At 38.2% G+C, this 21,246-nt stretch overlaps 2 protein-coding genes across 5 annotated transcripts in view; one reads left to right on the top strand and one right to left on the bottom strand.

The window, feature by feature from the left end:
• Positions 1–7: 7 nt before the first annotated feature.
• VPS37A (VPS37A subunit of ESCRT-I) lies at positions 8–21,241 on the top strand. 3 transcript variants are annotated; one of them, XM_056490868.1, is made up of 12 exons: positions 8–251; positions 3,631–3,705; positions 4,682–4,796; positions 5,603–5,703; positions 6,504–6,720; positions 7,705–7,775; positions 9,840–9,967; positions 10,056–10,114; positions 10,216–10,284; positions 11,445–11,588; positions 12,297–12,377; positions 12,572–13,214. In XM_056490868.1, exons 1-11 carry the CDS (start codon positions 127–129, stop codon positions 12,375–12,377), a joined length of 1,185 nt encoding a protein of 394 aa, XP_056346843.1. In that variant the 5' UTR covers positions 8–126; the 3' UTR covers positions 12,572–13,214. The 3 variants fall into 3 exon arrangements, with proteins under 3 accessions (XP_056346843.1, XP_056346844.1, XP_056346845.1); XM_056490869.1 differs by lacking the exon at positions 12,572–13,214 and adding an exon at positions 20,706–21,241 and having other exon boundaries at positions 14–251; XM_056490870.1 differs by having other exon boundaries at positions 139–222.
• Positions 19,925–21,246, bottom strand: part of MTMR7 (myotubularin related protein 7) — a 39,102-nt gene continuing 37,780 nt past the window's right edge. For both annotated transcript variants that reach the window (XM_056490865.1, XM_056490866.1), the window contains one exon: positions 19,925–21,154. In XM_056490865.1, coding sequence (XP_056346840.1) covers positions 20,798–21,154 — 357 coding nt within the window. In that variant the 3' untranslated portion in view covers positions 19,925–20,797. The remainder of the gene's footprint in view (positions 21,155–21,246) is intronic.

Here is a 21,246-nt window from a genome sequence, read left to right as displayed (position 1 = left end):
GCGGCTGCGGGGCGGGGCAGGGGCGGCGGCGGTGCCGCCGTCGCGCGCAGGCGCGCGCGGGCGCTCGGTTAGGTGCGCGCGGTGCCGCGGGTGCCCTCGCGCCCCTCCGGTGCGGCGGCGCGCGCCATGAACTGGCTGTTCCCGCTCGGCAAGGGCGGCGCCGCCCCCGCCTCCGCCGCGCCGCCCGCGCGCACCGGCCTCCAGCAGCAGCGGCAGCGCCAGGTCGAGTCCCTGCGTGCCGCGCACGCCTCGTGAGTGGCCGCGGCGGGCCTGGGGGCGGGGGCGGGAGGGCCGCACTGTGTCACCGGTCCCGGGCCCGCCGCCGTGGGGCCGCGCCGTGTCGGAAGCGTGTCGTGTGTCCCTCTGCGCGCTCGCGGGGACCCGGCTGCGCCCCGTCCCCTCCCCGTGAGGCCTGGCCGGGTCCCCGCGGCCGTGTGGGTAAACAGGGCCCCCGGGCCGGCCCAGCCCCGCGCTGTCCCGCGGCCGGAGGGTCCCGCCCCGCGGGGGTGCGGTGGTCCCCGCCGGAGGACAGGGGGATGTGGAAATCCGGCGGGCTGGGAGGAGGAATTTGGAAACTGAAAGTCAGATTGGCTGCTGGGGAGGCGTCCCCGCGGGCTTTGGTGTGGCCTGGCCGGGTGATCGTGCGCAGGTCGCCGTGCCCGGTTTCACCTGCCATTGACCGGAAAGCCTGCTAATGAGTTGTAATGTCTTCAGATATGCGACTACGTCTCGGGATAAAACCTCTCTGGAAACTGCTTGTAATAGCGTAGTTCATTAAAAGTTGAGACTAAAATACAGAGCACCAAGGAGCTGTGTGGCCTGCCAGCAGTGGCACAGTGGCGTATCCACCCTACAGACTTTTTCTACAAACTGTTTTTCCTGGAATTCAGTGCTACTTTCTGAAAACTGGCTGCTCCTTAAAAATTTGATTTGTTTAGGTGGTCAGAAGAGGTCGGTTGTGTTTATTCCTGTTCAATATCCACAGTTTTTAAAGCAAAATACTTTATCCTCAGTTACTCCCTCTTAGTAGTATGCTGCCTTGTTTTGCTTGTTTTGTTTCATACATTTGAAGTTTATATTTACAGTGAAGTAAGCATTGTACTGACATACAGCTTCCTAGGATTTCTGTAGAACTGAAATGGTAGCTGTCTCCAAAATACTTCAGAACAAGGGCAGAGAATATTTCCTGTCACATCAGACTGATGCTAGTAATGGAAGAGATACTAAATGCATTTTCAAGTTTTATAACTGCAGATACTTTGCATTCCTAATATTTTGAATTATCATACAGGAAACATAAATATGATGGTATTCTAGGCATTGTTACCTGCATAAACTTAAGTCTGTTCAGAGCCAGTTTCACAGATATTTTTGAGACTTTTTTAAGGAGCTGTTCCTGTGGGCATGTAGGAGCTTAGTTAACTTAAAAGTTTTTGTTGGACCGACCTTACTTGACCTTTTGTTCATACCCACTTTTTTTAATCTGGCAGTGAGGTCCTGAATTAAGTCCCCAAAAAGCGGATCAGTTTTTGTCAGTCAGCTTGCTGAAATCGTTTTGTACTGCTTGTGCAGGCAGCAGCTCAAGCACAGGCAGAGAGGGAATGGATGCTGTAGCCAGCCATTGAGGTGAGGGTTAGGGACATTGTAGCTGCCCAAATGTCGTTTATTTATGAGTATGGTTGTTGGTCTTCACCAAAATGCTCAAAATTCTTGGTCTGGTGTCATTAACTAAGTTAGTCAAGTTTGGTTTGTGTTGTCTTAGGTCATAAAAGTTCAGGTATGTGTGATCCTAATTGCAGTGAAGCAGCTAGCTTTCCTTTACACAGTCCCTCACAGCCTGGGAGCTTGAAATAAAACCTTTGCATTTAAAAATGAATTTTCTTACCTTTGCTGTTGTTCTTGACAAAGTTAAGAATGTATCATTTTTCCAGTGTAGTCATTCCCACTTGTGGAAGGAGCACCTAAGGTTATTAGTTTGAGGTTTTTCCTAAGCAGGTTATAACCATTTGAACAGTTTAATGAGATTCTGGCTTTCCCCTTCCCTGTCCTCATCTTCCTCCCCAGTTTCCATAGGTTGTGCACCTATGAGTGAAGCATAATTATATACCTTCTCAAAGGATTTTGCAGCAGACTAATGAAAAGTGTGACAGATGATTACAGGGCAGGAATGTGCCTGAGAGATTCCGGAGCAAATCCTTCAGTTAAGAATGAGAAGGTGCAGATAGTGGTGTGTGCTGTAACACAGTAGAACCCTTGATTTCAGTTCTCCTGTGCTGAAGATATTTGATATTTTCTTTAAACAGCATGCGAGATCACAGGGAACGAGCAAATACTGGGTTGTCTATGAGAGGAATAAGATGGGGCTGCAGAAAGCCAGGTTCATAGCCAAGTTAGTGTCTTATTCCCATTTGTTCCCCAAACTCTTAAGGACAGTCTTAAATTCTATGCCCCAGTAGTGCTTTGGAAGGACACAAAACACTCCTAGCACTACTCTTAACACACATTTGCAGGTAATGTGTTTTGGGTTTTTTGAGAGAGGACTTGCATGGAGTGTACCTGGCAGTGGATGGAGGAGCATCTCTGAAGTCGGATCAAAAGATGCTTTCTGGAAACACCATCTGCCATTATTTGCCATTGGAGCTATGTTCCCTCCCCTGTATAAGAGAGCCTTAGGTGACAGAGAATATTTTTAACCAGGTGCAAGCCGGAAAAATACATGGAAGAGCAATCAGTCTGCTTTTGCAGTTTGTTTTGATTCATTATAAGATGAAGCTAATTTTCTGCCCTTCTGTCTCTTACTCTCTGCTTAGATGTGTTCGTATTATCTAGAAATTTTGCTTCCAAGCTAAGTCTTCACCTCTTACACATGCTCTGGGATGCTCTCTTTCTAAACAATCTTGCTGTGCATAGAAATAGTAGAATTTTAGAGTACTGAAATCAGCTTCCTATTAATGCAGCTGATGTGAAGGTTTTTCTCAGTACTTTAACTGTTGGAGGAAATTTTGTAAGGTACATCGGTTCTTTCAGGGGGGCCTGGGTCTTGAGTGTCACTGGAGCAAGTAACTCTTCTCCAGATAATTCTTGAAAATACTTGTGCAAGTGCATTGAGCTTGGTGTACATAGTAAAAACTACTGTGAAATACTAGGCTAATCTATTAAGGAAGAATATCTAGTCTAATAAATGGCCTATATATTGATCTGAAGGCAGTGTTGCAAAGCAATACTTAATTGTGAGCCTGGTATAATGCCTTGGAAAAGTAAATGTGTAATCAGATAAATTCAGTGTATTAAAAAACACTGTTGTGTTAACACAATTAAGCCAGTAAGGGGAAAAAGATAAATTGAGATTGTTGTCAGAAGAGTGAATAGTGTGACTTCTCTTACTATAGTTCATTTGCTTGTGACCATGTATGAGGTTTAAATGTTAAATCCACTATTTTTTTGCTTTAATTCTAATATTCAATATAGAATGCTGAAGACTATTAACTTACTGTAGCATTTTCAATTTTTTCTTACAATGCTTTTCAAAACTAAACTGAGTACAAATGTCTGAAGTCATGCTTGTTTCTTTTAGACTTTTAGCTGTTATATTGACCATGAAATGGATGCTAACAATTTCTTCTTTGACAGCATTGCAGAAATACAGAAAGATGTGGAATATCGACTGCCATTCACTGTAAACAACTTGACAATTAATATTAACATGTAAGTAGAGTGAGCTGTCTATGTACACCTTGAAAATTAAAATTGTTATTAAAAAAAATTGTGAGAATATAAGCAGCTCCCAGTTCATAATTAATTTCAGGAACCGTAACCTGGATTTGTATTAGTTGTTACAGTGATCTGAATGAAATTGGCTCTGTACAAGATACAGATGTTCAGCTGAGAGCAAAATCATATTTTGCTGTTCTCAGTTCCTAAGATAGATGTGTGATTTTAGTTAAAGATAAGTAGGGGAAAATGCCTGAGGTTTTCTGATAACTTTGATTCGCTACCAATGAAAATAAACTTTATTGGTAATTTGTTAGTCTGCTGTAACTCCAACTCTTACCCCAGTGAAGCTTCTGGATCATAACTCAAGCGATTTATTGTAGTATTTCCTGTGACTTTACTTTGGGAGAGTACTTAGGCTCTGGCAAATGTAGATAGTATTCTGTTCACAAGTTTTATGTTACTTTGCCCTGCAGAGTTGGCCTAATATTCTTACAGGCTATACTAACATTATATTCTTAGTGATAATATTTGTGTTTGAAAATGTTCTTGTTATGCCACAGATTCTTTGTTGTCCATCAGTTGGTCATGGCATGTGCTAATAATACCAAGGCTGCACTTCAGTGCCTGTAGGGGGACCATGCACTTCAGAGCTAGACTCAGTGATCCATGTGGGTTCCTTCCAACTCAGAATGTTCTGTGATAATTACTCCTTTTTTATGCTACAGTTTTGCCCAGTAAATGCTCTCTTCGGTTTTGTAGAAGTCTGGTATTCCAATCTCTTGGACTTCTAATTTTGTGACTGAATTATCCTTTTGTGTGCTTCATTCATTGTGTACTTCTCCATAACTGTTCTCATAGAGAAGTAAGTTTATGTAGTTAATAGTACTTCTTCTTTGCACAAGAAGCCTTTTTATGCAAAATTTATCATGAAGTATCACTGTAGTAACTATTATTCTTGTATTTGCAGTTTGCTTCCACCTCAATTTCCTCAGGAAAAACCAGTCATCAGTGTTTTCCCACCTGTGAGACATCATTTAATGGACAAGCAGGGAGTATACGTGACTGGTCCATTAATAAATAATGTATGTATGATTTGTAGCTTCACACAGATCTACTGTTAATAGCAGTTTTAATACATGTCACACTTGATTTTTTTAATACTTCTGATAAAAAAGATTAGTATAGATCCTGATCTCTTTCAAACTGTATTTCAGGGGCCTGAAAACAGAAATTCAGAAGTGTTCAGTATACTTCTAGTTATTCTTTTGCTGATACAGTTACTGACTTGAGGATTCCATGTATCTAAAACTGTTTTAAGTTATGAAAGCTTAGAAAATTACTGTCACATGTTTTTGGTTGTTATTAATTGCACAGTTCTTTCAACTACATTTCAGTGTATTCCAAATAAAGGAGACGGATGCTTTAAGACAGTTTTGTAATATAGTTCTTTCTAGTCTAATCCTATTAGAATGGCTTCATGGTTTTAGCTCAAATATTCAGGATTTTAATATTTTTTGGAGTGGATGGAGGTTCTGACTCTTTCAGAATGCAGTTAATGCCTGTGTCCTCAGATATTTTAATTTTTTTCCTCTTCTGTTTGCACAAATATAACTTGGTAACTAAAGTGAAGATTTTTGGTTGTTCAATAGAATTGTGGAACTTCATTGACTCTCCACTGATAATGGAATATACAAAACACTTTTTATTCAGTTTTGGATGACTTTATCACTTTATTTGGAGCTCATGTGTACACAGTTTGGATTAGCTGGTATGTCTGAAATAGCTTTTCAGCACTGTCAAGTGGATATAATAAACAAGCTTGGCACATTTTGGAACTCCTGGATTCTAGACATAATTTTTCTATTCACGGGGTTTTGTTTTTTTCCAGTTTACAATGCATTCAGATCTTGGAAAAATTGTTCAGAGTTTACTGGATGAGTTTTGGAAGAATCCTCCGGTTCTAGCTCCTAGCTCAACATCATTTCCATAGTAAGTTATCTAAATATAATAAATGGAACTATGTATATTAATTTTTTAAAAAGAGACTAAACCAATTATAAGGAAGGCAGGGACAGGAATAATGTAATAGATATATTGGAATAATTAGATTCCCTGTCCTTGCACAATTTCATGTGTAGGCTTGCTGACGTGATTGTTTTGAGAATAAACACTAGATTTTATTGAGTTACTGTATCAACATGCCTGATGTAACTTTATATCTGTTTTCTTGAAAAGAAATTTTTACATTATCAGTGAAATCTGGAATTTGCTGTAGCTCATGATCTGGGCAGTTGTGTTTTTTCATATCCTGTTCGTAATCTCCCAGGTTTAGGGCAGTTTCTGTTGCACCATGTGCAGCAGAAATCGTGTGATTTAAAAAATTGTGCTAAATTCAAATTGTACCAGTACTGTGGTTCTCATAGGTGACAGTGATGCTAAGTTTACATGCAGCTGCAGTTGTGAAGCACAGATGCTTTTCTCACAACTTTAGGATGGAAACAATTTAAAATTATGCTGTCACAAATTTTTGAGAAGTAGTTTTCTCATAATTAATAGTGTGTGCATTTGGCTGTTATACAAGAATGTAGATTAATGGAGTTCTATATCATATTGCAGTATTAGACAGAAAGACTACTTTGGAAATAACTGAGAACAGAAAATACAAAGTTTATGGCCTCTTGAAAATTCATTCTTATGTCTCATATGTGGTCTGGTAGTTATAATTCAAATGATGAGAAATGTGCTGTAAGGAGTTGTTTGCTCATGGTTGCGGTTTTGTTTGCTTTTAGCCTTTTCAACAAACCAGCTGGAATGCCTCCTTTTGCTCCTCAGGGGTTTCCTTTTCTCCCTCCATATCCACCTCAAGAAACAAACAGAACAATGGCAACCATGCCCGTTTCTGACTCAGTTTCTTCAAGCTACACTACAGACAAGCCTGCTGCTCCCTCCTATGGCTTGATTGCTGATCTGCCACTGCCTGTCCCGACAGCAGAAGCAGTGCTTCAGGTTGGTGTGCTGAGTTCTGCCACTTAAGCTGTCAGACACTGGGTACAAGTTCCCTTAAGGGCACATGGGTCATTGCTGTAAAACTCGAGGAGGCACTTGAGCAAGTGCTCTTCATTGTTTTGTTGGTGCTACAGAAATAAAACTGTCATTCTGGCTTTGATGAGAACTTGAAATCAGAGCAACAAGTTTGTCTGAGTTTCAGTGAAACTAGTGTTATGCTAAGGATTTTTGATTATAAGGGGTTTTGTTTTGGAGCTGCACTTCCCCTTAGTGCAGCTGTAGCTGTATCTCCAACCACAGAAAATGTTTTTTTTCTTTGTGTCCTGCTCAGAGCCTATTAGGTGAAGGCAGTGTGCAATCTCAAGTCTCAATATGTAGCATTTTATCTTGTATGTTTATATTCAAGCTCCCTATTGCTGATGAACTCTGGAAGGAATTTTATTTTTAATAAAACTCTGTATCTAAATGTTTAGTCTTTAATCAAATCATGTCTGTAGAAACAAGTTTTCTTACTATTCTTAAAAGTGCCTTAGAAAGCATTTTTCTGGCTTTGTAGAATTTAAATTTTCTACATTCTGTGGAGACAATTGTTTTGTCCTTGTCTAAAACTTTCCTTTCCTGAGGGATTATAGCTTTAAAAACCATGTGAAAGAGATCAAAATATCAATCTCCTTCTCTGTTCTCACTTCCCTGAGTTTTACTATTCCTGTGTGTTTCCTCAGTCATCCAACTGTTTTCAAATGAAAGGCAAAACAGAATTTTTTTCCTCCAAAACTGACTCATCTTTTATGAACTGTCACCTCAAACATCTTCAAGCATTTTGTTTTATTGGTTGTGTTGTTCTCTGTTGAGAGACTAGTGCTACTGCTTTTCCTGCTTTTCTTGTTGCTGGAAGATATTCATCTTCAGGTTTTGATTAATCAGGTTAAATATCAATAAATTGCACTTCAAAAACCTACAAAGCATTTCTAAACTTTAATTCAGGTTGGCCAGAATGGATTTACATACAAGATGCCTGATGTTCCTGATACTTTTCCAGAACTCTCAGAACTAAGGTAAGTTTTCAGAAGGTACCTGAACTTTCCATAGTTATTGAAAGGCAGTTACTGCTGGCCTGTATCTGATTTTTGTCAGAAGTCTGTGCACATCACTGAAAGGGTTTTGTAGAAATTATGATTAGGAGAACTACCATGTATTGGAGTCAGAAAATAACCCTGCTTTGTATTCAAATGTGTTGCTTGTTTAGGGTTTTGTCGGCAGCAACAGTACTTGATTCAACACCAGGGAAAGGAGTATTTATTTTTACTTTTTCTAACTATCAGTGTTGCTCTTTTCTGAGGCCTTGCCAGGCACTTAATTTCTAGTAATTCAATAAGCATAACTTTTGAAGGAGGAAATGGGACAGCTTGAGGCCTGTTCACAAATTACATTCTCGTAAACTCCAAAGGACTGTAGTGCAAGGTAAATGGTGAACTGTTTTGTGAGCAGCTCAGGAGGTTCAGAGGAGGCTGGGTTAGACAGATCCAGGTGGTAAGTGTGCCAGCTGTCCCAGTGCAAATCACTGCTACATCCAGATATTTTATACACATATTACAGAAATATTTTCATCACCTTGTCATTATTCAAACAAACTGTATTAGTTATTATCCCAGCAGCTTGCTCATATCTAACAAGACAGATTCCTAGATCAGTTATGTAGGATAGAAAAAGTTACAAATTTGCTCTAAACTCCTTCAGATCTTTCTGGTGGTGGTGTAGTTAATCAATTGAAAACTCCATCCTTTTAGCTGAGGTGGCTTTTTTTTTTCCTTTGACACTTTCCAAAGAGCATGTTTAGTTTAGCTGACTTAGCTTTTAAGTTCTGGCAGCATCCTTATTACGTAACAGCAAATTAAGATTTTTGAAGGGAAGTGTAATTTGTTTAAACAAAGCATTCTAACCAAGCCTGGTCCTTTCAAGAAGACTGGATTAAAATTCCATGATTCTTCTGTTGGTAGTTGAATGGAATGACAGTGGCATTGCAGCTGGTCTGAATAGTTCTGTTCTCTATATGTGGCAAGGTTTTGGTAATGGGCTTTTTGAGTGGCCTTTCTGAGAAAGCATCAGGAGCTGCCCCTGTGCTAGGCACAGCTTGTTTGGCAGCAGACCCACTGCAGGACCACTGAGTCCATTTGTGAAGCAGGCACTGCCTCTGAAAACATTTTAGAAAGAGAAGAGGCAGTGAGGATTGAGGGGAGGAATGGTAAAGTATGATAATCCTGCAAACACCAAAGTCAGAGAAGAAGAGGGAGAAGGAAGTGCTCCAAGTGCCAGAGTAGTTACTTTTCTGCCCATGGAAGTTTTGGAAAAAAACACAGTATTACAGGTGTAGCTGTGAGAGGACTATGCTAGAATGGTTATCCACACTGTAGTCCAGGAAGGACCCCATATTGGTGCAGGCAGATATGCCCAGAAGGAAACAGCAGCTGTGTATTGCCCAGACTCTCCTGCCAGGAACTGATTGCAGTCTGTGTGTGGAGAAGGGGTGAAGTGTGAATGGGAAGGAGAAGCAGAGTTGAGCTGCTAGAAACTGACTGCTACACTTGCAATTCCCCCTTGCCCTAAGGAACAGGAGGCAGGGAGAGGTAGTGTTGGGAATGAAGTTGAGCCTGAGGAAAAACAGAGCAAAGCGTTTTAGTTTTTTCCTTTCTTGCTTACCATCTTACTGTACTTGACAATAAATTCAGTTAAATTTTTCTTAGTGTGTTTTGTGTGTGATTGTAATTGGTAAGTGACTTCGCTGTTTTTATCTCAACCCTTGAGATTTTCCTCCATAGCCTGTTGAGGGAGAGTGAGAGAGCAGCTGAGTGGGCATCTGGTAGCTTGACACAGTCTACCCACTGTAGCAGCATTATGGGAAGGAAGGCTTGAAATGGGAGGTATTTTTTAACATGCTGCTTTTTAAGTTCACTGCTGCATATAGTAGAGCCCACAGTCCAGGAGAAAGGGGAAAAGTAAGTTGTGGTCAAGTGTCATGTATTTGTAAAGTCCCAAAAAATGCCACAAACTGTGGTAGAAATTAATTACTTTACATGTGGTGTTTTCAGATTTAAATGTACATTCTTTCTGTTTGAATACAGTATATCACAGCTGACCAGTATGAATGAGCAAGAGGAGGTGTTACTGGAACAGTTTGTGACTCTTCCACAACTGAAGCAAGTCATTACTGATAGAGATGAGTTAGTGAAAAGCATTGAAGAGCTGGCAAGTAAGCTGTCAAAATGTTAACATGTGGCTGTATTGTGTGAACTAAATCCTTTAAAAAAAATAGTAGTAATGGTGATTTTATTTTCCAGAAAAAAACTTGTTGCTGGAGCCTAGTCTTGAGGCAAAAAGACAGACGGTGTTGGATAAAGTAAGTGAACAGTAAAATCAGCTTCAGAAATATTAGTGGTAATATCTGTGGTTTTTTTCAAGGTGATAATGTTCATTTTCTTCTTCCTTCCTTCCTTCCAGTATGAACAACTCACGCAAATGAAAGCAGCCTTTGAAAAAAAGATGCAAAGACAGCATGAACTTAGTGAGGTACAATTCATACATGTCATCCTTTAAGAATACTTCAATAAATCTGAAGTTTTGATTTGTATCTTTACCCATTAAGAGTATTCTTTGACTTTAAAGTGGGCAGATGTAGTTGACATGGATAATAAACCTTCTATTTTTGCCAGAAACCACTTAAGAACAGGTCATAATATCCCACTGCTGTAGTCCCTTTAGCTTTTTCTAAGTTAGATTTGCTGATTCAATTTAATGATGGATAGGAGGCTGAGAGTTGAGAAGTAGCAGCTGAATTTTTCTGTTTTTTCCCCATATATAATGTATCTTCATGTATTGATGTTTGCTGTGTGCTATATGGTATCTCCTGCTCTTTCCTTCAAATTTCCAGACAGGTATTTTTACTTGTACTGTGAGTGAATTTTAGTCATATTTTATTTAAGCAAACTCTCCAAACTCTTTTGTACAAGATCGGTTTAACAGGAAATTTTTGATTACATTAAGGTTTTAAAGTACATAAGTAAAAGATTTTTCATAGGGTAGATGAAGGTTAAGCCAAGCATTTAAAATCTATAAAAATCTTAATTTTGCAGTTCTGGCTCTGTACAGACTCTACTGGATGTGAATCATGTCCTGATTAGCTGCCCAGACATATTTGAGGAAAACTAATGAAATTGTATGCAATAAGTAAGCTTTGAGGTTTTAAAGGACAGAAAGATGAGTATACTGATTTAGAATACCAGCCCATCTACTTCTTGAGTAGGTGCTTTTTGCTTTCCTGTCTTCTTCTACACAATCATTTCAAGGGTATTTAAAATCTTAACAGTAAGTACTTTATTACATTTTTACACTTTCCAGGTTCACAATTGATTTTCAAAAGCAAAGTCCTATTTATTGAAGACACTTGAAATGTTAGTTCTACTTAGAAATCATGCACTTGAGAACTTGTCAGATTTCCAAGCTGGATGCTTTCTACAGTGTGGACCACCTAAACTAGCAACGCTTTTCTCACATTGAATCCTTTCTAGTTTAACAAGCTGTGATGTAACTTGGAGATGAAATTTCATCTGGTTGCATAGGCTTTTATGTAGCAATAGTGCTCTATCCACGTATTCCATGTCATTTATCTTCTTAGAAATATAAGTTTTAATGGACATGTTAATATTACATTAGACTTTTTATTTTCGTAGAGTTGCAGTCCAAGTGCTCTGCAGGCCAGACTTAAAGTAGCTGCTCATGAAGCTGAAGAGGAGTCTGACACTATTGCAGAAGACTTCTTGGAAGGCAAAACAGAGATAGATGACTTTCTTAGTAGTTTCATGGAAAAGAGAACGGTATGTAATATACAAATAGTTCTAATCCAAGACATGTGCAGTACATAGTGAATAAATTTAGGACTTCTTTTTAAGAGTTTGAGCAGTCCTGTGATACAGAACAGTGCTCTAGTGAGCTTTGACAGAAAGAAAAATAATCCTTAAATGGCTTCAGTCTATTTAGACTATAATCTGTACTCCAAAGGCATATACTTTTAAGATGGGAGTGCAGAGGTCTCCTGCATTAGACCATATTCACATGTTGTTGCAGATATTTTTGTGCCAATTTCTTCTGCACAGATACAGGGAAGATAGCCACGTGGTAAATTTCAGATTTGGAAGGTTGACATAAACTTACATGTTGCATTAAATTTCTTAAACAAATTCTGTTGATGGCTATCATCAAATAAGTAACTGAGGTTCAAAAAGCACATTTTTGCACAGGCTTTGACAAAACTAACTTACCAAATAGTTTACCTTTCTTTAAAAATGCCCAATAAATGCATTTTGTAACATTGGAAGCAATCCTCTTATAAGCAATTTTGGATAGAATAATGCTACTGATATTATTATACTGACATTGTTAAGCCTGTAGCTTGGAAGAGGGGTAGGTCAGGTGGGTTTTCTCTCTTTAAAGAGAGCTGTAGAATAGCTAAGTCATTAAGGAGAAACTGCAGTATGCATTATAAAAAACTGCATTTAGAATTCATTGTATGTCTTGTTTCACAGCTCTGCCACTGCAGACGAGCCAAAGAGGAAAAACTTCAACAGGCAATAGCAATGCACAGCCAATTTCATGCTCCGCTATAGGTAAACTTCACTTATTAAATAATTTATCTTATTGTTACACACCTGGTAACTGCTAATGGATTTGTTACAGTGTTCAGTGTTCTAATAACAATTTCTGTGGAAATCAAGTATGTTCTGCATCTGTTGTTACTTGTATTTAAAATACACCTTCTGGAGAAATTGAAATACCTAATTATGGAAATTTGTCTTTACAGACTTCCTGCAAACTACACCTGCCAAGAGAACGAATGAAAAACCCAATAAAGCACACTTTTTAATAACTATTATTTGCAAATAAGCATTTCATCTTATCTGGTTGTATTTATAGAAGAGATTGTATACAGAGTTGGGATGGTTTTTGTACAAATTAGAATGTCTCTTTATATTCTCATTGTACTCAAGAATCCTTCTATTGCAATCTTTGCATTAATTTCTTGTATTTATTGTTGATAGTTATAATATTTAAGTTCCCTGCTGCTATACTCCATTATTCAGAGATTAAATACCTAAACATGTAATTTTGACTAGCTTTTTACATTTTTATAAAAACATAATTCATATCTTTTGTATTTTGAACTTTAACCATAGATTAGGCTTAATCTGTGGAAGACTTTAAGTGTTGATCAGACTTCAGAAACTAAAAAAGTACTTGATGGAGATTGCCAGTGGATTCACAAGCTGTCTTTTCTTGAAGCCAAACTATTAAAGAACAAGTTTTTTTACTTCTAAGTAATAATAGAAAACTAAGTATAGGTTGTACTGTGTTTTGGATAAGTAGACTGGGGATTAAGCAAAGGATATGTTGGAACAAATTATATTGGAATCAAAATAGAATAAATGGTATCTGCATAGATTTGGTATGTTGCTTAGTAGCACTGATGCACTGATTTCAAGAGTGGCTTGGTACCTACCACTAATTAAACACAATTTTCATCTAACAATTTCATTTTCTTTTTTTTGTTCATAAAGGAATAATCAGGTCACTTTCCTTCTTCTGTTTTATGCAATATAAATATGTTCATTGTGAGGAGCACTTTACAAAAACTAGTTCTAAAGTTCTTTTTTAAAGTAATTTTTTCCTAATTTTAAGAAACAAAGAAACTAATTCAGTTGGAGTTGGATAGTGTCATAGGGTAAGGCAAGTGATCAGATTTGGAAATGAAACTTAATTCTGCACTTTAATCAATGAATCTTGACTCTAGTAAGCTGACAATCTTGGGATGGGGGCATATCTGTTAGGAATGGATGAGACAAAATGCAGTATTCTGTAGGAGAAAAATACAGCCTCTAAATACATGCATGTATTTTCTCTTGCTATTGCAAGAATACCAATTCTTTTTCTCAACTTTCTCAATGCATTAGGTTTTCACAGAGACAGTCAAGGAGGAAGGAAGAGGAAGAGAAGGAATTGTACAGTTTTGAGAGTTAAATAGGATGAAATGCTGATTAAGTAATGTACCAAAAATCCTACTTATTTCTTGTCAGGAAGCAGTCTGGAGATAAACCTCTTAGCTAAGACTCTACCTTTGTGTTACCTAGATAGGATCACAGAACATGGCAGGTTCAAGTCTCAGACTACAGTCCAAGCATGTGCTTTTCTGTATCACTAATCTTCAGTCCTAAACTTGATAGTCTTCCAGCAAAATATGATATTTCTTCTGAATGAAGAAGAGTGAGTAAGGAAAATCACGTAAGTGCAAGAAATCAGTTCTACATGCTAGTGGGTCTTCAGTCTCAGCTCTGCTATTTGTTACAGTTGTGTGGTTGTCCTAAGCTGTTGCTTTTCAGGGTGAATAAACTGTTCACTGGTATTTTATAGGACTTATTTTAAAGCTGATCCAAATTCTGAGATTGGATGTCCCAAGAAAATAGATCTGTGGTCCAAATCAAAGATACTTAAGTGTATGAAAAAAATCAACTCTTTATAAGTGGAGTGGTTAAGCAATAATTTTAGAGGATCTTATTCCAAAAAATGTGCTGCTTGTATATTGACATAGCACTCCTGCTAATGTGCTAACTAAAGCCTTAGATTATGTATGCATCCAAGTGTGAGGATGAGTCTAAGTAGTGTGATTTCTACAGCTCTGGAGAAGAGTTAGATGTAAGTCATCACTGTTACCTTTTTGGCAAAATCCCACCTATTTTTGTGCTGAGTTGTTGTTTCTAATCTCTTTCTGAGGATCTAGTTAATACTCAAGACTACACACAATTCTGTACAGAGCTGGTTTTTTGTTGTTGTTTTTTGTGGACAGAGAAAGGCATGGATAACCAGACGTGGCGTTCTTGTTGTATTGGGCTAGTGTCTTCTTTACGTTTTATTACAGCATGAGAGGACAGACCTCTGTTCTCATCTGCCAGGTATTATGGTGCTCTGCTGTCAATGAATACTTTAGCTAGGTCACCTTCAGGGGATTTGCTAGTACAAGTTCTGAACACTTCAGCTTTTCTTCTTATGTTACTTTGTGAGCAAATTTTCAAATTGGGAACTTTTCCATGGAGTCTTTCTGATTGTAATAGAGTAGAATCTACAAGAAAATGTCACTGTTCAATGCAAGTTTAGTGTTAGTTGTTCAGGGATTTGAAAGTTAAGTTCTCTTTGCTCCCTTTTTATTCTCTGATAACGTTGTTACTATTTGTATTTTTCTCTTATTTTTAGCCCTTTCTGCAGTCACAAACCCATCTTCTAGAAAAGAAGCCTCTGTATTCAGTGATGATGTATACTGGATTTGCTACAAGCATGCTGTCACATCCAAGAATGTCCAGCCTGTTTCTGGTGTTTAAGGGCCAGCCTGCTGCTGGTTGGGATGGGTTTTAAGGGGTTCTTTTTGTTGTTTTGTTTTTCTTTTCTTTCAGTCGTACAATGATTTTGCCTTCCCTGGTTTACTTTCACCAGAAGACAAGGTAGAACACTGATAACAGTCTATCAGAGCTAGGGTTTTTTGCTTCTAGCGTGCTGGTAGCTTACTGTTAAAAACATTCTTTACCTCAGATTTTGCCAAAATATGGAGTGTAGGTGTAAATCTGGTTTCCCATAAAGTGTAAGAGAATGGCAGCTGCTTTTAGATGCATATTCTAAAGATTTTTGAAATATGTCAAGTGAACTTTTAAGCAATCTGGAATAACCATCTATGTACAATGACTTGTTTCTTGGGAGCCTTGCACAATGTCATGCTCAGGTGTTCTCCCAGTGGGAAAGTCAACTCAATGAGTAAGGAGATGGCTCGGCTCTGATGTTTCAGTAGTTGATGGGGGGAGTGTACATTCTGTGTTGTAATTGCTTATTGAGTCTGGAGTTTGTCTAATTTTAGTACCTCATCTTACTGCAAAATCACAGAATGGGTCAGGTTGGAAAGATCCACATTGGGTCATTTGGTCAAACCTCCCTGCTCAAGCAGGGTCATCCTAGAGCAAATGGAACAGAATTGTGTCCAGATGGTTCTTGAATATCTCCAGTGTGGGAGACTCCACAGCATTCTGGGCAACTGTTCCAGTTACCCACACAGTAAAGAACTTCCTCATAATCAGCTAGAACTTCCTGGTCATCAGTTTCTGTCATTTGCCTCTTGTGGTATTGTTCAGCACCACTAAGAAATGCCTGGCTCCATCCTCTTGACACCCTGCCTTCAGATACAGACATTGATGGGGTCCTCTCTCAATCTTCGCCAGTCTAAACAGGCCCAGCTCCCTCAGCCTATTCTCATAAGTGAGGTGTTCCACTCATCCTTGTTTCCCTGTGCTGGACCCACTCCAGGAGCTCCATGTCTTCCCTGTTCTGAGGAACCCAGACTATTCTTCCCAAGGTGCAGGGCCCTGCATTTGCCTTTGTTGAATTTCAGAAGGTTCCTCTCTGCCCATCCCTCCACCCCATCAAGATCCTTCTGAAGGGCTGCACAGCACTCTGGGGTATTGGCTGCTCCTCCCAGCTTTGTGTCATCAGTGAGCTTGCTGAGGAGGCATTACACCATCCGCCACTGCAAACAAGAGACTATGATAAAGTCAGTTGTAAGCAGTATGTACTATAATTCTGTTGTTTGCTCTTTACATACTCTGGCAGCTTTGCCCCTTAGGACTTGGACCAGATGTAGAAGTTAGAAATCTCACCATTTTATACATGTCAAAGTTCTAACTACTCCTTTCAAATACTAAATTTTTATAAAATAGAGATTTAAGAAACTTACAGGTAAGACTCAGTTCAAACTCTGGCAACAGAGTCAAGTATCACAGCCTTAATTATTCTGAACATTAAATACTGTAATGTGTTAAACTTACAAATAAAGACTTTAGGATTTTAATATATCATGTATTCGTCTGACTTACAGTTGGGCATTGTAGGACTTTTTGAGTGGATACAGAATTGTGTTGGAAGTCGATGCAGTACAATACTCAAGAACAAACTTTTTAACTTCATCTGCAGTGGTTTGAGCTTTTCCTGTTCAACTATTTCGACAGCAGTAGTTCTTGGAGCTACCTTCATTAAAATGGGCTTTAAAAACCTGTATTGCATATCTCGCTTTTGAGAATGCCTTGTTTTGGTCAGACACCTGTTGACATCATGTTTCTATGCAGTAATAAGCTGTAAAGAGAGCCTATATTTCAATAATAAGGGAATACCTCAACAAAAAGTGTGTTCTTTAGTCTTCAGAAAGGAAATAAATTTTTCTGAATAACCTTAGCAACAGACGTCCTTGTGTGAATTCAGTTGTGGTTCTGGTGGACCTACAAGGTTTCATTAGCTTCTTTACAGACTGATTTATATTAAAAGACTAGTACATTTTATTTTAACATTTAACGTGATTTGGTTTGCTGGTTTCAGGTGATTTACCGGAAATTTAAATAAGTAAATTTGAATTTTTTTTTTATCGTCACCACATTCTGGCACCTCTCTGAATTCCAGGTTTGCAGTACACTTGGTTCTAGATCTTTGGCATATTTTTCATGTGTCTTAGTACTGTCATAAGTTGACCTACTTCAAACTCACATGTTACTCCCTTCCCAAAGGAAGTGTCAGCAACTTAACTGTCCTTGGAGGATTTTTCAGTCACTGTCTCTGCACTACAGTGTTAGGGTGACCAGCCAACCTACAAGCTACACTCAGCCTTCAACCTGCACCCAGAAGCAGCCCCCCAACCTTGGCTGTGTTTGTGATCTTGAGGGCTCTCATGTACAGGTCAAGGCAGTGTCCACATAAAAACATGAAGTTAGCTGGTCAACAGTGATGGCATTCTTACCTTCATTGCAAAGGCTATCTCCACTTCGTTGCTGCAGTGTAATTGTTGGTTTGTTTCATTAAACATCTTTTCATGCTGTGAACCCATTCTCTGGCTTGCCTCTGTCTTCAAAGAACGTGGCTCCCTGCCTTACTTGATGATTTTGTAAAGAGCTTTCCTTCCCTGCCTTCCTCCTTTTGCTTTCTGTTTCTCCTTTTTATTTTTAATGATACTGTGTTGTTGTGCCCTCCAACTGATTAATTTTGTTTCTCAGCTTTTTAGAATCCATTATCAGCTTAACACATTTGTTTCTGTATAGTTACCAATAAAAGCAGCTGGCAAATAGTTTTCCTTCTGTGCTTCAGATGGTAATCTTCTGTAAAGAAGGCTTCAGTTGTTTGGCCTCATTGCCTTCAGTGTCCCTTAGAGGCACATTTTGGAACTAACCAGCAGCCTGAACCTAGTGAGGCCTTTCAGCAGTTTAGTTACATTCATGTGTGTCCTATTCAAAATTACAGTGGGGTTATTGCATGGGCCAAATTTGCAAATATTTGCAGCAAGGCTACAAGAAAACAGTTTAAAAAGTTAATAGAGAAGTCTTCTCATCCCTTTTTTTTTTTTTTTTAATACAGGGGTATAACATGCTCCCATATAATTAACACAATTGATGAGAGTCTCAGTTTTTTTATTTACCAGTTGTAGATTCCTTCACAACTGCAGCTACTGGATTCAAATATAGGAGTAGGGAAGATAAAAGAATTCCTTGATCTCAGTGACAACGTGACTCTTGAGTAAATGAAGAACTCTATTACAGAAATCAGGAAAGGAATCCTTTGTTTCATTCTCTGGTGTGAAATAACATTTCATAACACCTGAGTGTTTATTTGAAGTTGTTTCTCATTAGCCTGGTAATGCCACAAATACATACAGTACAATGAAAGCAGTAGTAATTAATGCAAAATTCCAAGGACTAAAAGACACATCACAGAGGGCTGCTAAGTGAAGGCTTAATAAAGAAAATGTTAGAATTAGAATATTTTAGTTGTAAAGCCAGTTACAAGGAGTTGCATAAGCAATGCAAAGACCGTGCTTTGAATCTGCATATCTTGCTCTTCTGCATTTATTTCTAGACATGTCTAATAGAACACAGTATCATCATATACAATTTTACATTTTAAAGACGTACAATAACATTGCCCATTTTCAAACTGATTTTTTGGAAGAATATTTGTGTGTTTTGTTTTCATTGCTGACTTTGCAGCACGTTTCTTTAGTTTGAGAAAACCCATTCAAAGTTTCCTTTAATGCCATAAAGGTTACAGGCTATGTTCAAAATATGAAACACTTTTAAAAAGTTGTCACCCCAGGACAAAAGTGCATTTAAAATCAAGGCTTTAGTTTATTAAAAATTCGTAAGATTAAAAACCAGAAGGCTAGATTCTCAACAGAATATAGTTTATTGTTGTTTTTATTTGAATTGAGCTATAGCAATTTATCAAACTGAGGGTCTGACCTTTCCAATATAACATTAAGATAAACCTTGCAGTTAAGAATTATTTGTTCAAAGACAGCAGCTCTCTTCAGAGAATAGTAATAATACTGAAGTTTACCTAGTCACTTTTAATAACATGTTCACAGAACAGAATGAAAAGCCATTCCAGAAAAGCAGACTGAATAATAAAATCTAATGATGATAAATTGAGGTATATTTATATAATACAGTTCTTTCTGTAGGTCTGTACTTGAAGTAGAGTGAAATGCAATCAAAGTAAACTTACATTACTATCACTTTGCTCTAGTAGAGTTCAATTCTGCACTGTCTCCAAGCAGGTAAAAGCAGCCATATCAATTACATTTTTAACTGTTGGCTTTAAATAAAATTAAAAAAACCCCAAAACAGTTGCAGGCTAATGTGGCCAGCCACCTTTCTAGTAAGTTTCAAGACATTCCAAATTTTGAACATTTTTTAGTTGTTTACTTCTGAACTGCTGATTATGAAAACTATTATTCCTGTTCTTAAAAATATCAGAATTCTTAAATGAGATTAAACTTTCTGGTTAATGGTGAATCAGTCCTTTTCTTAAATTAGTATTGCTGTGCTCTGTTCAGATTGGCAAATACTAGGAGGGAAATTTTTTGCGAAGATAAAAAAACACCAGTTGGTTATGGTTAGTTTATTTTGAAGAACAAAATTTGGAAGAAATATTCTCTATAGCAGTACCTTTATGGGCATAGGTTTCATTTACTTACTAACTCAGAGTGATGTTTTCATAAGCAATTTCTGTAATTAGTTTCTAATTTGATATTCCCCATTCTCTCCACTGTGTATGTACCTCATCCTACTAAAATAAAACATTTTCAAGTAGGAAAATAGATTGAAGCATTGGGGATTTTATCACCTTTAAAATTTTACCTTTATATCTTGTGTAGGTGGTTTAGAACAAGAGTAAGATATAAACAAGCTTGTTAACAAAACATGAAGAGGCAAGAGTAAACTGCCTCATGTACATTTTGTTACACAGGAGTGTTTCAGCACAAAGGATGTGTGAGCATTGTTACATTCCTTGAAGTTTTGGTCACAGAAACTACTGAACTTTCAGCACTGGTTGAGAATTGAGTACAAACGGGATGCTTTCAGATGCAGCAGCAGCATAAATAGCAGCATATTAATGGATCTTTTTTCACGATCAAAGCTTCATTTTTCACTAAGCCAGGGTGTCCATTTGTTAGTTTTACTTTGTTGTAAAGGATTTTAGTAGGAGAATATGCAAAATAATTGTTTGAACTTCTTGTGAAGAAAAAAGCTAGGAGTATGCATAATATGTCTGAAGGCAAATGAGCTCTACAAAAATAAGTTTTGACTGCTAACAGTAACACATCTTCAACCTTGTGTAAGAGAATACATTGGAATTTCGCATCTTAGGAAAAGAAGTATTATCCTGTCTAATAAATAATTATGGAAATGTACAAAGTAAGGAATATGTACAGCATTGGTAAAACAACCACCATATTGGCTTAATGAAATGTAACAGCAGATACTACCTTTCTTTAGTGTCATGTCTTAAAATTAGTAATAACTTGTTCTGCTTAGATCTTTACTTACACAATTGCACAGTTCCCTTTCTTTGGATTATTCCTTTAGGCCACAGACCATTCCATTCTTCATCTGGTGAAAAGATGTCATTCCAGACTAATACTTTACATCATCTGGATCCTTGCTGCCATGAAGCTATTTCAGCCTGCCAGAAATACAGCCTCATCAGAGTCTTTGCCACTGTCTTCACTAGGCAAGCAGCCACCCCCACTTGGGGACCTACAGCTTAAGTCCTCCACACCAGACTCTTGATCACTGTTGGCTGAGAGGTCAGGATCAGAGCTTTTCAGGTTGTCCTGTGTTAAAATCAGGGCAGAATCTTCATCTCCTTGAGAAGGGCTCCGGGATGGGAATGATTTCAGATCATTGCTATACTCCTGGGGAGTGTTAACTAAGCTGTTGTTGGAAGTATACAGTCCAAACTGTTTGCTTCTGTCTTGTTGCTTATTCTTGACTTTATTATTACCTGATTGTGATTTCTGAAGATTTGCCAATCTCTAAAATAAGGGAAACAGGGACACATTTAGGGCCCAGAAATACTCTTCCATGTCCATGCTCTTTTTAAATAAACTTTTAGAGCCCAACCCAC

The sequence above is a fragment of the Oenanthe melanoleuca genome, chromosome 4 (assembly GCF_029582105.1).
Source record: "Oenanthe melanoleuca isolate GR-GAL-2019-014 chromosome 4, OMel1.0, whole genome shotgun sequence".
Lineage (NCBI taxonomy): Eukaryota > Metazoa > Chordata > Aves > Passeriformes > Muscicapidae > Oenanthe > Oenanthe melanoleuca.
This window is presented reverse-complemented; position numbering and strand designations above follow the sequence as displayed.

Coding starts and splice junctions, on each gene's coding strand:
- VPS37A (XM_056490869.1), top strand. CDS start 127: ATGAACTGGCTGTTCCCGCTCGGCAAGGGCGGCGCCGCCCCCGCCTCC. Junction 3,706..4,681: donor TTGACAATTAATATTAACAT/GTAAGTAGAGTG, acceptor TTGTATTTGCAG/TTTGCTTCCACCTCAATTTC. Junction 11,589..12,296: donor GTTTCATGGAAAAGAGAACG/GTATGTAATATA, acceptor CTTGTTTCACAG/CTCTGCCACTGCAGACGAGC.